The 14034-nt window shown below is 38.3% G+C and overlaps 1 protein-coding gene across 2 annotated transcripts; it reads left to right on the top strand.

The window, feature by feature from the left end:
- The first annotated feature begins 381 nt into the window (after positions 1-381).
- On the top strand, positions 382-7844 carry LOC112733861 (protein MAIN-LIKE 1-like). Of its 2 annotated transcripts, XM_025782958.3 has the most exons (4): positions 382-578; positions 5303-6045; positions 6163-6250; positions 6343-7844. In XM_025782958.3, the coding sequence occupies exons 2-4, from the start codon at positions 5324-5326 to the stop codon at positions 7645-7647; spliced, it is 2115 nt and encodes a 704-aa protein (XP_025638743.1). In that variant the 5' UTR covers positions 382-578; positions 5303-5323; the 3' UTR covers positions 7648-7844. The 2 variants fall into 2 exon arrangements, with proteins under 2 accessions (XP_025638743.1, XP_072068806.1); XM_072212705.1 differs by having other exon boundaries at positions 5303-6250.
- Positions 7845-14034: the final 6190 nt, after the last annotated feature.

Here is a 14034-nt window from a genome sequence, read left to right as displayed (position 1 = left end):
AATGATTTATGGATTCTTTTTCTCTGTTGTAGCGCTGGCACATAGGATGGATAGAGGTTATACGATGGTGGAGGGCTTGCATTACTGAGATTGAGCCATGAAGGGATCTCCATAAGAAAAATTGAATTTTTGGGGGAAGACCCATCTTCCATAGGTCACGCCATAATTCCTTGTTTCTCATTATTTCAGGGCATAAGTCTATGGGTAAATGATGGAAAAGGTAAGCTATTTGGTATCATGAAGACACGTGATATTTTTCATTCTTATTGAAAGACCGAATGATCTCATCTTCTCCATCACTAATATTGGTTGCAAAAATTTGTCGTCTCATCGCTTCTGAAAAATTATGTTCAATAAAATTTTGGTTTCATATTTTGCCAGGTAGCATCAAATCACGGACCTGAAATAGAGGCTGAGTTGGTACAGAATTAGCTTCAGAAGGGAGAACATAGTATGGATATGGAGGAGAAACCCAAGGATCTCCAAAAATTTTGATGTTATCACTGGTTCCAACTTTCCGGTGAAGACCCTTCTGTATCACTTTTCGACCCTCAAGAACACTCTGCCACCCCAAGAAGGTAATATTCCGATCTCAGCTTGCATTACATTACTGTATCTAAAATATTTTTTTCTGAGCATTCTAGATAGTAAAGATTGAGATTGTTTGACTGTTCTCCAACACTGTTTTGCCAATAGAGTTAGGTTCTGAGCTCCTAAATCTTTAAACCCCAAACCACCTTCTTTCTTAGCTCTCGTCATAATATCCCAGCTAATCCAAACTATTTTCCGTTCTGAACCCTTCTGACCCTACCAAAATTGAGCTAAAATACTGTGAATCTCTTTAATAAGAGTATATGGGAGCTTGAAGTAATATAAAGAATAAACAGGCACGGCTTCTCACATTGCCTTGATAAGTACATGTCTTTCAGCCAATGACAAAAGGCGTCTTTTTCGCACTTGCACTTTCTTCCTAACTTTCTCTTTAATCAGCCCAAAGGTAGTCTTTTTAGAGCGTTGGACAACAGAAGGTAGCCCAAGATACTTGTCTTGAGTTTCTAGGTGTCTAATATGCAGCTGGTTAACAAGAGAGATTCGGATATCAATAGAAATATTATTACTGAAAAAGATAGCTGATTTATCTAAATTAACTTTTTGACCGCTAAACTCTTCATAAGTCTCTAGAAGTTCCAAAATATGATCACAAGATTGAGGGGTAGCCTTGCAAAAAAATATAGAGTCGTCAGCGAATAAAAGATGATTAACAGTAGAATTTCTTCGATTGATCTAAATATCTTAAATGAGACTATTTTAACGTGAATCTTATTTTTAGTGGCGCCACCAAAAAAGTTTGTATTCTTATTTAGGATTTAATTCATTTGTGTTTTAAGAGCACATTTTAAAAATATGATAATAGAAAATTTTTAATGCTTAATGTATTTAATGCATTGAAATCACAAAAAAAAGTTAATTTTATAATAATTTTTATAAAAAAAAATTATGATATACTTAACTTGTTTTTAGAGTACAAATTAGCAAAACTCTCCGGATTATAAGCAAGGCTTACCTCTGTGTCTAAGAAAACGAAACAAGCAAAATTAGTTGAATATAAATATGATTAATTAATTATATATGTTGCAGGATTTACACCCCACCCTTCTTGGTACCAACAATAATTTGCTTAACCTATATATATAAATAAAAATGAAAAATAAAAAACAAAAGCTATCAATTAATATAAAGGGGAAAATAGAGATGAAAATATTATACAGTTAGAGAAATTATAAAAGTAGCTAGCAGTGCATATATAATAAAATTGTAAAAGTATTTTCAATAAACTACTTGTAATTAACATAAATAAACCTTTCATCCTTTTTGTCCTTTAAAATAAAATAATTATTTCCTCCTCAAGCACCACAATCATCTGAAAAGTGAATTCCTATATCTGGACCAATTTATGACGTCAATACTCTTAACGTCCTCTGTTATGTTCTTTGTTTTGTTGGCTATATGAAGCATTTGGAGTCGACATGGACTGAGTGTTCAAGCTAGAAATACTGTGTGAGAAAGAAAGAAAGAAAGAAAGAAAGAAAGAAAGAAAACACACCAATTAGTCCTTCTTTATTACTAACCAAGTATGTGTGAGTGTATCAACTTTAGAGAGGCGAGAGAACATACAAAAATCGCCACCGTTATCTACCAGCACTAATCTAAAACATAGCATTATTATTAAACTACCTATTTAATCTTTTAAAAGATTTAATTGTTAACAAAATATCAATTGAAAAAAAAAAAAAGACATTTTTATATTAAAAGATCTTATCACTTATTTATGAAATGTTTTAATTTAATATATGAATAGTTTTTACAATAAAGCTAGGCTTCCAAAATTTTTTAAATCAAGTCGTAGTGCGCTTCTTCAAACGTATGTATATATGCATTGTTGTCGTTCTTCTTCTTCCTCTTTCTCCTTTTTCTCTTTCTTTATTATCATCGTCGTGGTCATCATCATCGTCATCTTCTTCTTCAACAATATCGTCATCTTCGTCGTCGTCTTCTTCTTTTCTTGTTTTTCTTGAACGTCTTCTTCTTCTTTTTTTCTTATTTGATTCTTCTCCTTTTTTCTTTTCCATCTCATCCTCCTTCATTATCATCATCATCTTTGATGTCATCTTCTTCTTTTCCTATATGTTCAAAAAATTAGAGCATAGAAATTTTTATTTACAGCACATAAATTTTGATGCACAACACAAAATTTTCAATGATCACATATCTTGCACATTGACACTCAACCAACAAAATACACATAGTACATAAATATTAATATACAACACAAATTTTGATGCATAGCACAAATATTTTTAAAGAACTATATGTCTAAAACATTAATACCCAACCAACAATATACATACAGTACAAAAATTCTGATATACAGCACCAAAAAAATTGACATGCAGTACATAATTTTTTATGCACAGCACAACAATTTTTAAACACCACATGTTCAGAACATTGATTTGTCCATCCAACAAATTACAGTCGTGACACAAATTTTTGTACTATGTACAAAAATTTATGTACCATAAATAAAAAATTATGTATCATATGTAAAAATTTTATGCTATATTAATAAAATTTTTGCTATGTACAAAAATTGATGTGCTCTTTCCATAAATTTATATGTTCTCCAACGAAAAGTGCTGAAAATTGCGAAAAAGAAAGAGTGGTAACACATGCATGCGTGATTTTTTTTTTTTTATTTGTGTAGTTAATTAAACTTAGTACAAAAACATTTGTACGTGTAACATTACTCTAATTTTTATTTTCATCTCATTAATTCTTAAAAATTTTAGAATGAATATCTTACAAGTGAAATTGAGATTAAAGGGTTTTATTTAGTTAGATATAGTTTTCACTATTCTTTAAATATAGACTCTCGAATCCAAATATAGCTAGATCTAGTTTTTATAAATTTAAAGCGTTTTATGTTTTTAATAAAAATTGGTGTGTCTCCCGATATATATTTTTTAAAATATTTTCATCACACTTTCTGTGCTATATCTATCTCGTGAAATTCTAAACTATATAAAATTATAAACAGCGGGAAACTTTACAAATGAATAGATAAGGAGCAGTAGCTTAGCTCGCATCAATGTCCTTAAATTTAGAGCTTTAAAAAGCTTTTATCACAAATTTTATGAGGATTAGGGACAAAACATCGTGGAGAGATTCAGCACCTTCAATCATTAGTGCGTGGCGATTATTGGTGAATAGAAAAAAAAAAAAAAAAAAAGCTTGTAAGTTGTAATGGATGGAGCAATGCATTCTCATGAAAACGTGAGCCGAGTCCCCTTTATTAATAAGATGGACCATTATTTTATTATAAGTGATCCTATAAATATTCTGTAACCTGTAAGTGATCCTACTAAAACGCCTTATATACATTGAATCTATACATAAATTCTAAACCCTTTAAGAAAAAAAAAGAAAAAGAAAAAAGAAGAATGAGTTGACAACAGAGAAAATAAAATAATAGAAAAAACCAAAGAAGAAACCAACAAATTTAATACCCTGTAGTATAAAGTATAAATGGCATCTTGAAAAAGGGGTGGCCAAAAGAAAAAGGTGCTTTGTATTGCGTAGGAGACTTTAGGATGAAGGGAATAAATTGGGAACGTAGTTGATCCCAACACCTAAATATTTGGCGCCAAATTCTAACAGTCTTTTTCCCCCCGAAAAACTTGGCGCGCAAATTCAGTCCCATGTCTCTCTTCATCTATTTATTATTTTAAAAATGTAAGGGCAAAACACCATAATAAGCCAACATCACTTCAAATTTACGTATATGAGCCAAAAAAAAATCGATTCAGCAATAAGCCAAATGGTATTTTAATGTAATTCGAACCAGGTCAGTTCGAACTGCATTTAAGAATAAATCGAACCAGGCCAGTTCGAATTAGGAAGAAAGAATTGTTGGTAAATCGAACCAGGCTGGTTCGAACTAGCAATGCATGTAATTCGAACCACCCTAGTTCGAATTATAAGTAAGTTAGGGTCTTCAAGTAATTCGAACCACCCTGGTTCGAATTACTAGTGATTGGGCTATATAAGGAGTTCGAATCAGCCTCATTCGAACCATTCTCAGCTTCCCCTACCCCACCAAATCTCAGAGAAAACGACCCAGATTATCTCCGACAAAGACCTGAACGGAATACTCTGCTGATGGGAGACGATCCGGCACGGTTATATCGCTTGGACGAAGTCGCCCATATAGCTGGGGTCATCAACGAGGAGGTTAGTACGGATATAACTTTCTTCTACCGGTACATGTGAGTTAGTGGTTTTGCATGCGGTTTAGATGGTGGTTTATGTTAGTGGTTTATGTTAGTGGTTTTGCATGCGGTTTAGATGGTGGTTTAGTTGGTGGTTTATGTTAGTGGTTTATGTTAGTGATTTATGTTAGCGGTTTATGTTAGCGGTTTATGTTGGTGGTTTATCTTAGTGGTTTATGTATGTGGTTTATGTAAGTGGTTTAAGTTAACGGTTTATGTTAGTGGTTTATATTAGTGGTTTATGTTAGTGGTTTATGTTAGCGGTTTAGTTGTGGTTGTTTAATGTTAGATCTTTCATGTCAGTGGTTTATGCTGGTTTCTTATGTTAGTTGTTTATGCAAGTGGTACTCGTTCATGGAATTTTAAGCGCTTATATTTGGTACGATTTTTTATGCTTTATCAATTATCGTGTTGATTATCTTTGTCACTGGTAATTAAGTTGGTCCTAATAATGCGGTTCATTTCTTTCGCAGCCTCAGCGATGCATCAGGAGCATGCGGCGGCAGCAGGGCATGGTCCTCGATGACAGATACGTTCCGTACCTGCAGATGGCTGGTCTTTACCATCTTGCAAGGCTGAACGATAGATGGTTCCGGTTGGACGAGGCCCTTGTCAGTGCGTTTGTCGAGCGATGGCGTCCGGAGCCGCACACGTTTCATATGCCGTTCGGAGAGTGCACGATCACACTCCAGGACGTGGCATACCAGCTGGGTTTGCCAGTGGACGGGCGTTACGTCAGCGGCTGCCTATCAGAGTTCCATATATACATCGAGGGTGGCCGTTCAGCCTGGGTTTGGTTCGAGGAGTTGCTTGGAGTGGTACCTCCTCCTAGCCAGGTTCAGCAGTACGCGGTCAACTGCAGCTGGTTTCAGGAGACTTTTGGTGAGTGCCCGGAGGGAGCTGATGAGGATACTGTGCGTCGATATGCCCGTGCGTACATCATGATGTTGTTGGGCACGCAACTTTTTGCAAACAAGTCCGGCAACCGCATTCACATCAGATGGCTTCCGTTTGTAGCTAGGCTGGAGGAGATGGGGACCTACAGTTGGGGTTCTGCAGCACTTGCATGGTTGTACCGGTGCATGTGCCGAGTGGCGAACAGAAATGTTATCAAGATAGCGGGCCCACTTCAGCTACTTCAGTCATGGATTTTCTGGCGATTTCCTCGGTTTAGGCCTGCAGGATTTGAGACGTTCAGCTGGCCATTGGCCTCGAGGTACTGTACTAAACTTTGTCTATTTCAATTTACTACACATAACTACATGTTCATTCATAATGTATTGGATACCCTAAGCACTCATATAAGTAGCTGTAAGACATGTGCATGGTGCAGGTGGTCAGGTTACATCCCTTCCAGTAGCGAGAAGGGTCCTAGAGTTCAGATGTGGAGGCTATGGATAGACCGGTTGCAGGATAGAGAGGTCAGTATGTCAGTTAATAAGTTTCTTTATTTAACCACGATTTACGAGTTGGGATCACGAGTTGCCCTGACATTGTATAGTTCTCGGTGCAGTTTATCTGGATGCCGTATAGCAGCCCCGATGTACTTCAGGTCGTGCATCCAGAGGTTTTGGAGCCTCGGCATATGGTGCTGTGGCGGTCTGTTACATCGCTTATCTACTTTGCCGTCATAGAGTGGCATCAGATAGATAGGGTTCTTCCGCAGTTTGGAGGGGTGCAGCCCCGTTCACAGGCCGCCCTGAACATCGACTTTCTGATGTCGAAGGACGGCAGAGGCGGCGATCGATGGTTCCCGTCCCATTTGGAGAAGTGGCATCTGTATTGGGACTCCCGTACGGAGAGCGTGCTGAGGTTCGATGTTGTTGCTGACCCTGGTCCGTCGCATGAGTTCTTGGAGTGGTGGAGTCAGCACGGGAAGAGGTTTTTGTCTCCGGATCCGCAGTTGGGCGATCCGAGAGCTGTTGCTATTCCTGTTGAGGCCTCACAGCGGGGAGCTGGGCGAGTTCCTGAGATGAATCGACCTGACGACGTGCCGGATAGGCGGCGGGTTGATAGGAGAGCTCGCGTGGGCAGACGGCGTAGCCAGCGTGACTGGGGGTGGCTTGAGTGTGCTATGGAGGATGATGACGAGGCCGGCCCCGCTGGGGGTCGACGACGACGCCATCCTGGCAGAGGTAGAGGGCGTGCTGCGGTTCATGCCGCTGCACCTGACCTTGAGGACGATGACGATGATCAGCATGGGCCCGAGGGCGGGGATGGTGCAGGGGTGGCTGCAGTTGTTGGTGTTAGTACCCATGATGGGGTGCACGGAGGTGAGTGGTATGGCTCAGGGATGGGTGACGGGGCTGAGCCTAGTGACGCTGGACTTGGGTCGGGTCCTTTTGGACATTACTTTGTTGGAGTACCCACCGACGACCAGCCTCAGCAGGACGGTACTCCATGGGTTATTCCCGGATCACAGTGGCAGGACTTCCTTGGGGCAGATACGCTTGATGCGGACTTCGGCAGTCCATGGTTTCTAGAGGAGATTACGGCTATCATGCAAGAGGACGAGCCGGGCAGGAGGCGTCCTCAGACCCCTGGCACGCAGGCACCCTTAGATGTTGATCTGAACGAGTCTGCTACGACACCTGTTGGTGACCAGTTTGGTTTGGGAGGTACCCCACATTCCGCTTACACCGCTGCATCACAATCTGTCGCCGGGCCGTCTGCCGCACTTGTCCATTTTACGCCACCCGCACAGCCTGCCCCGCATGAGGACGCAGATGAGATAGAGGATGAGGAGCCGTTTATCCGCAGAGGTCAGAGGCCACGGGTACCCCGTCGTTGTGGGACAGGCTCCCACTTGTTTAGATGATTTACTTTTCATGTATTTTGGACGTTAGGGTTCACTCATGTACCTGACCCATGTGGATTACTGTTGTTACTTTAGAGCTGTTTTTCCTTGTTGTTTCTTCATCTTATTGTACTTAAAAATCTGGTATTTACCTAGTGGATTACTGAATATGTATTATCATTGAATCATATAACACTTTAGTTATCAACTTTTGCATTCATGGGATTTCTAGCTATATTCAAATTCAGATGCAACTTTTTCATTACTAGAAGGTAAAAAGATCAACAGATTACATAAGTCCTCTAACATAACATGTAACAGGAAAAAAAATCAATAAACACTAACAATAACAAGATCGCTACAACTGGCCCCCCGTGTGAGACGGTCCTCCAAGCTGTGGGCAACTCCGGCGGGTGTGTCCGGGTTGGCGACAAAGGCCACACCTCTTTGGCCGATTCGGATCTGCTTCGTCCATATTCGTCCGTATCCTAGTGGATCTCGGACGACCCTCTCTTGCACGCCTCTTGGCAGGGTCTGGGATCACGGTTGGCCCGTCGTAAGGTGGCCAGAATCCTTCCGGTATCGGCGGTGTGAATCCCATCTGGTACACACGGAACACTGAACTAATCTGATACACGCTGTGAACATAAGAGGACCACGTAACCCGTGAGTAGGCGCAGTAGGCAAGTGCGTGCTGGCACGGGAAATGAAGTGCTTGGAAGTACCCGCAGTCACAGGTCCGAGACGCAAGCGATACTCTGTAGGTACCCAATGAGAAAGAGCCCGTTGGAGTGGTCTCGGTTACGGTGAACTCGGAGTTATCCCGGTCATACAAAGTCACCGTGAAGCACCTCGCGGTCTTCAAGTTGGCCTCTATACACTTCACCAAGTACTGATTGAATTGCTGTCCGGTTCCCATCTGGGCCTCAGCCTCTCTCCCCTTGCGAACAAAGAGTTCCGCAAGCCTTCCATAAGTTGCCTTCACCAAAGAGCATACAGGGAGGTTTCTGACACCCTTTAGGACAGAGTTCACACACTCCGATATATTCGTCGTCATGTGACCGAATCTCCGTCCCTCGTCACGATGCTGAGTCCACAAGGAATAATCAATCCGGTTCGTCCACTCACACATCGCCGGGTCTTCAGACCGAAGAATATCAAACCAGTAATCAAACTCAACCTCTGTCTTGGCATATGCGGCATTCACTAGAAGCCTACGTGCGTCTTTGCCCTTGAAGGTAAGGGCAAAATTAGCCGCTACGTGTCGAATGCAGAATGCACGGTATGCAGATGGAGGTAACCAACCTCCGTCCGGAGCCTCAAGCGCAGCCTTTATGCCGTTATACCTGTCCGATATAACCAGAAGATCGGGCTGCGGTGTCACGTGCTGTCTAAGGTGGGAGAGAAAGAATGACCAAGACTATGCATTCTCACCTTCTACTAGTGCGAATGCAACGGGTAGAATGTTGGAGTTCCCGTCCTGTGCAATCGCGATGAGCAAAGTACCCCCGTACTTCCCATACAGATGGGTCCAGTCAATGCTAACTAGGGGCTTGCAATGGCGAAATGCTTGGATGAGCGGTGAAAACGTCCAGAAAAGTCTGTGGAAAAAAGCTTGAGACTCGTCTACTTGTCCACTAACTCGAACGGGGCTCGTCCGTAGGATTGCAACAGTACCGGGCATCGTCAACTGGACTCCCAAAACCCACCTGGGGAGCTCGTTGTATGACTCATCCCAGTCACCGTATATGAGGGCAATTGCCTTCTGCTTCGCCATCCAGACCCTCCTGTAAGTCGGCCTAAACCCGAAGTGTGCTGCCGTGGCATTTAGGAGCACCTTGATGCTGACGGATGCATCAGCCCTAACCATTGGCATAACGAACGCGGAAATCACATGATAATCCAAGCTCCTGTGGTCACTCGAGATGGAGGTCGCAAGACAAGTGTGAGGTCCATTGTACCGCTTGACCTCCCAAATGCCCTTGCGCTTCCGCAGACTCAGTCGAATCAACCATGTGCACCCATTCCCAAACTCAGAACACTTGCCCACATAACGGCGATGATCAGACTCCACAACCTTGTACTGTACCCCTCACCGGATGCTGTAAGTCTTCACACTTAACAAGGCCTCGTCTTTATCCTGAAATTGCTGACCAACCTGGAACTCTGTCAAACCAGCAGTCCCTTCAGCATCTCTAGCTCCGAATCCAACAAAGTGCCCTGAAACACCCTCTTGCCTCATGGCATCCAGGTCCAAAGAGGAAAAATGTGGTGGATACTGCTGTGTGCCAGAACTAGAACCACCGACCGCCAATGCAGGCTCAGTCGCTCCAACCTCGTCGCCGCTGTCATCCTCAATCATATCCGGCTCGACGTCGTCCTCCTCTACATCACCCAACACTCCGTCTCCGACGCCAACCGGTGGAACTCCCTGTAAAGCGTTCGGCAGAATATCAACTGATCCTACCAGGTCGCCTACTCCATCATTCAGATCAACAGCAAAAGACGGGGAGGCGACTAGTTGGACCGCTGGCTCGTACACAGGGACGGACGAAGAAGCAACGGCAGGCCTGGAACTCGAACCGGCTGCCGCTGCTTCAGTGGTGGCATTCCGGTTCGAACCCCCTGAGCTGGATACCACATCAACCAGCTTTGCCAACAACTCTGGTGTCCTCACCTCGGGAAACTGCCTCCGACATAGAAACATGACTTGCAGGTCCTCATCACTACCAATCGTGAAGCAATCATACTTCACGGTATCCTGCAAGACAGTGATTGGAATGCGATAGAAAAACTTCTTCACTCGCTTCGCACCTTCCAGACCAAGTTTCATCAGCACAGATCTAACAAGGTCATCATAGCTCGTCGTTGGTTTCACGACAATACAGAGAGGATCCTTATCTGTAAACTTCACACCGGAGCGAGTTTTCCTCTTAATGGATCCTCTGTGGTGAACCAAAACCACAAAACTCTCCTCACTAGCCATCTTACACCCTCTATGAGAGCAACTCACGTTTAGAACCATATATATACTGCACTGTCTACCACTAAATCGAACCGGACTGGTTCGAATTCGGTTTGTGTAATTCGAACCAGCCTGGTTCGAATTACTTCATCCAGCGTCTCCCCATATAATTCGAACCAGCTTGGTTCGAATTATGTGCTGCAGTTTCCTCCCCTGTAATTCGAACCACCCTGGTTCGATTTACTTGAATCAATTTCTCTCTTAGTAATTCGAACCACCCTGGTTCAAATTACTCATGAATGGAGTTCGAACCACACCGGTTCGAATTATATAAATATAGGGTTTGGCTCATTGCAGAAACGAATTTCACTTTGGCTCATTTAGGTAATTTGCAACTTCCCTTGGTTTATTCTAGTTTTTTGCCCAAAATGTAATTTATATACTAAAATTAATCAATAAAATAGATTATTATATATTTATATATAAATATATGTATTGTATAATTTATTTTTAATATATATTTTATACTAATAATTAATTTTAATAGCTGATTTTAGCGTACACATAACATAACCGTTATTATTCTATTTATCTATTGGCTATTGCCATATGCTAAGCATGCACAATACATGTATATATGTATGTAATGTAATATAACTATGTAATGCTACCGTGTACACTAGTGCCTTATCAATCACCTTTTACTGCTAGAGCCGTTTTTATACATATATTTTATACTGTATAGAAGTTTAAAATCAACCATAATTTAGTGATTAAAGATTGTGCGTAAAAGATCTTTATAATCTAATACCAAATTTGATTCCTCATTAAAGTCATCTTGAAATTATTACCCGTTCTCACATTTAATAAAATCATATTTAATAATTATGGAAATATTATAGAAATATAAATATGAAAAATAATAAGAAGTTGAAGAAAAAACTAACAATTACAACAGACATATATCGGTATAAATGTAGATCAATTAGTAACTATTTAGAATAAGGGAAGCATTCTCTCCTCAATCTATCCTGATAATTATTGCGTCACACATTATTCTCATTTTCTTATGATTTTTTTTATCGTGGGTTTATGATTAGGCTTTTTTATATTTGAATAAAAAATTCATTCATTTCCTTTTTATATATTATTAGCTAATTTTGCAGGCACAGACTGTAAAATTAAAGAAAAGTTTATTTCATAAGCGCAGTCTATGAAATAAGTAACAAATATATTTTCAGATGTTTTGCAGTACACTATCATTATATGAACAAATCATATACACTACACAATTTTTGTTTTCTAACCGTTTATTGAGATTTATGTTTTAAATGAAGTCAATAAATTCATTAACTTTAAAATATAAATATTAATAAAAAATATTTTTATTTGAATTTAAATAAAATAAAAAATTAAAACTAATCAGAATAAAAATTTAAAATTTTAATTTAAATTCTAAAAATATTTTTTTATAAATTTATGAATTTAAAATAGAATGATTAATAAATTTTTAAAATTTATTAAAAATCATCATTTTACTTATTGACATCTAAAAACTATTACTAAAACTTTTGATATTGAAAAAATTAATCTAAAATATAGCTCTCTAAAATAAGAAAGGATTTAAAACTTAAAAATTTTAAAATTAGCAATAACAAACTATATACACTGTTTATGGCTCAAAATAAAATTAGGCTCAAAAGGAATAAAGCTCACCCAACAAATGTGGCCTTATCTACTTTTATGCGTGACGGAAATTCAGCCTTACTTATTTGAATAAGTAACTAACTCCTAAAATATCTTATATCTACCTAGAAGGGAAATCTAAAGTTCTAAACAAATTTTCTAGAAAAAGAGAAATGGCCATCCACCATGTAAAGTGGAACTACTCTAAAAAGTGATTATCTTTTATACTATAAATACAATGAGATCTTCAAGTATATTTAAAACCCAATTTACTAAAAATATGCTTAAAATTTTTACTAATTTAAGCATTATAGTCTCTTGTAGATAACCCTTCAGAACATACACAAATGTTGGTCGCCACTTTGATCTCAATTACCAAGCAACATATTCACATTGGGGGGCATCAATAAAAGAAAAAATATTACTTTTTAAATATTGCAAATAAATCAATATCTTAAAACTCTAAAAAAAATGAAAATATATTGTGACGGAGGGAATAATCAAAGTACATTAAAAATCTAAAATTTGTCTTCTTACTTTTGCTTCTTTAACAGTAGTTGTTCTTGATGAGTTAATACTATATATTAAGAATTAACAAGCTTAACCCAATAAACAAACAAATAAAGAGAAGGTGGTACAAGAATGAGAGGCAAAAGTAGCATATATGAGAAGGATGAAAGAAGAAGTGAGGCAATCCTAATATTCGTCGTATGTTTGTCCTGTCAAATGCTCAGCAAATTTCACGGGCACCCCCACACTCACAGAGCCTAGAATCTTATTTTACTTTTACATCTCTTTCTCTCTTGCATGCATAGTAATCAGTAATCACTGTGTTACCTCCCATCACATATAACTTTTTTTTTTTTTTTTAATTTTAAAGATTTATCACGTATGTAAGGGACTAAGGGTGTTAAAAAAGTCACTAAAATTATACCATTTTTGTACACATATATATTATGCAGTTTTTTTAAAAAAGATTGAATTTTTTAACTAACTATATAAGAGGAAAATATTAAAATAAAATCTAAAATGAAAACTAATACTATATCAAATTCTAAAACAATCAATATTTAAATATTTTGGGGTTAAGAATTTTAACTTAAAAACCACTTTTTCATCATAGGTTGAGAAAAGTCTGTAGGAGTAATCTAAACTTCTAAAGTTAGGATATTTAGGTATTATGTTTTACGATAAATTTTATTGCGTTAGATTCTTATGTATGTTAAACGTGGTTTAAATGTTTAATTGTTTATATTTAAATATTAGTGTAAATATATAGTATTACAAAAGTAATTTCTAATTTCCTTTTAATAACTATATGCTACGTATGCACTAAAATTAACCACCAAAATCAACTACAAGTATAAAATACGTGTTGAAATATAAATATAAATTAAAAATAAATTAAATCACACATATATTTATACACAAATACATTAATGGCTGATTTTAGTGACCAATTTTAATATATAAATAGTATTTACCAATCAATTATGATAATTTATTAGTTCTCTACTATGATGCATAGATTCTGACACGAACACAGCACACGACACGGCATGACACGGAACACGCCGACACACGAATTTAAAAATCTTATAAGACACGGGAACGCCAATATATATAAAATATGATGTATTCTTAGAAAAATAATAAAGATATTTTGATATTTAATTAATATTAAAACATAAATTAAATTTTTAATTGTTTTTAATATGTTATTTTAATTATATAAAGTATTTAAAATATTTTTTATT

Source organism: Arachis hypogaea, chromosome 13 (assembly GCF_003086295.3).
Source record: "Arachis hypogaea cultivar Tifrunner chromosome 13, arahy.Tifrunner.gnm2.J5K5, whole genome shotgun sequence".
NCBI lineage: Eukaryota > Viridiplantae > Streptophyta > Magnoliopsida > Fabales > Fabaceae > Arachis > Arachis hypogaea.
This window is presented reverse-complemented; position numbering and strand designations above follow the sequence as displayed.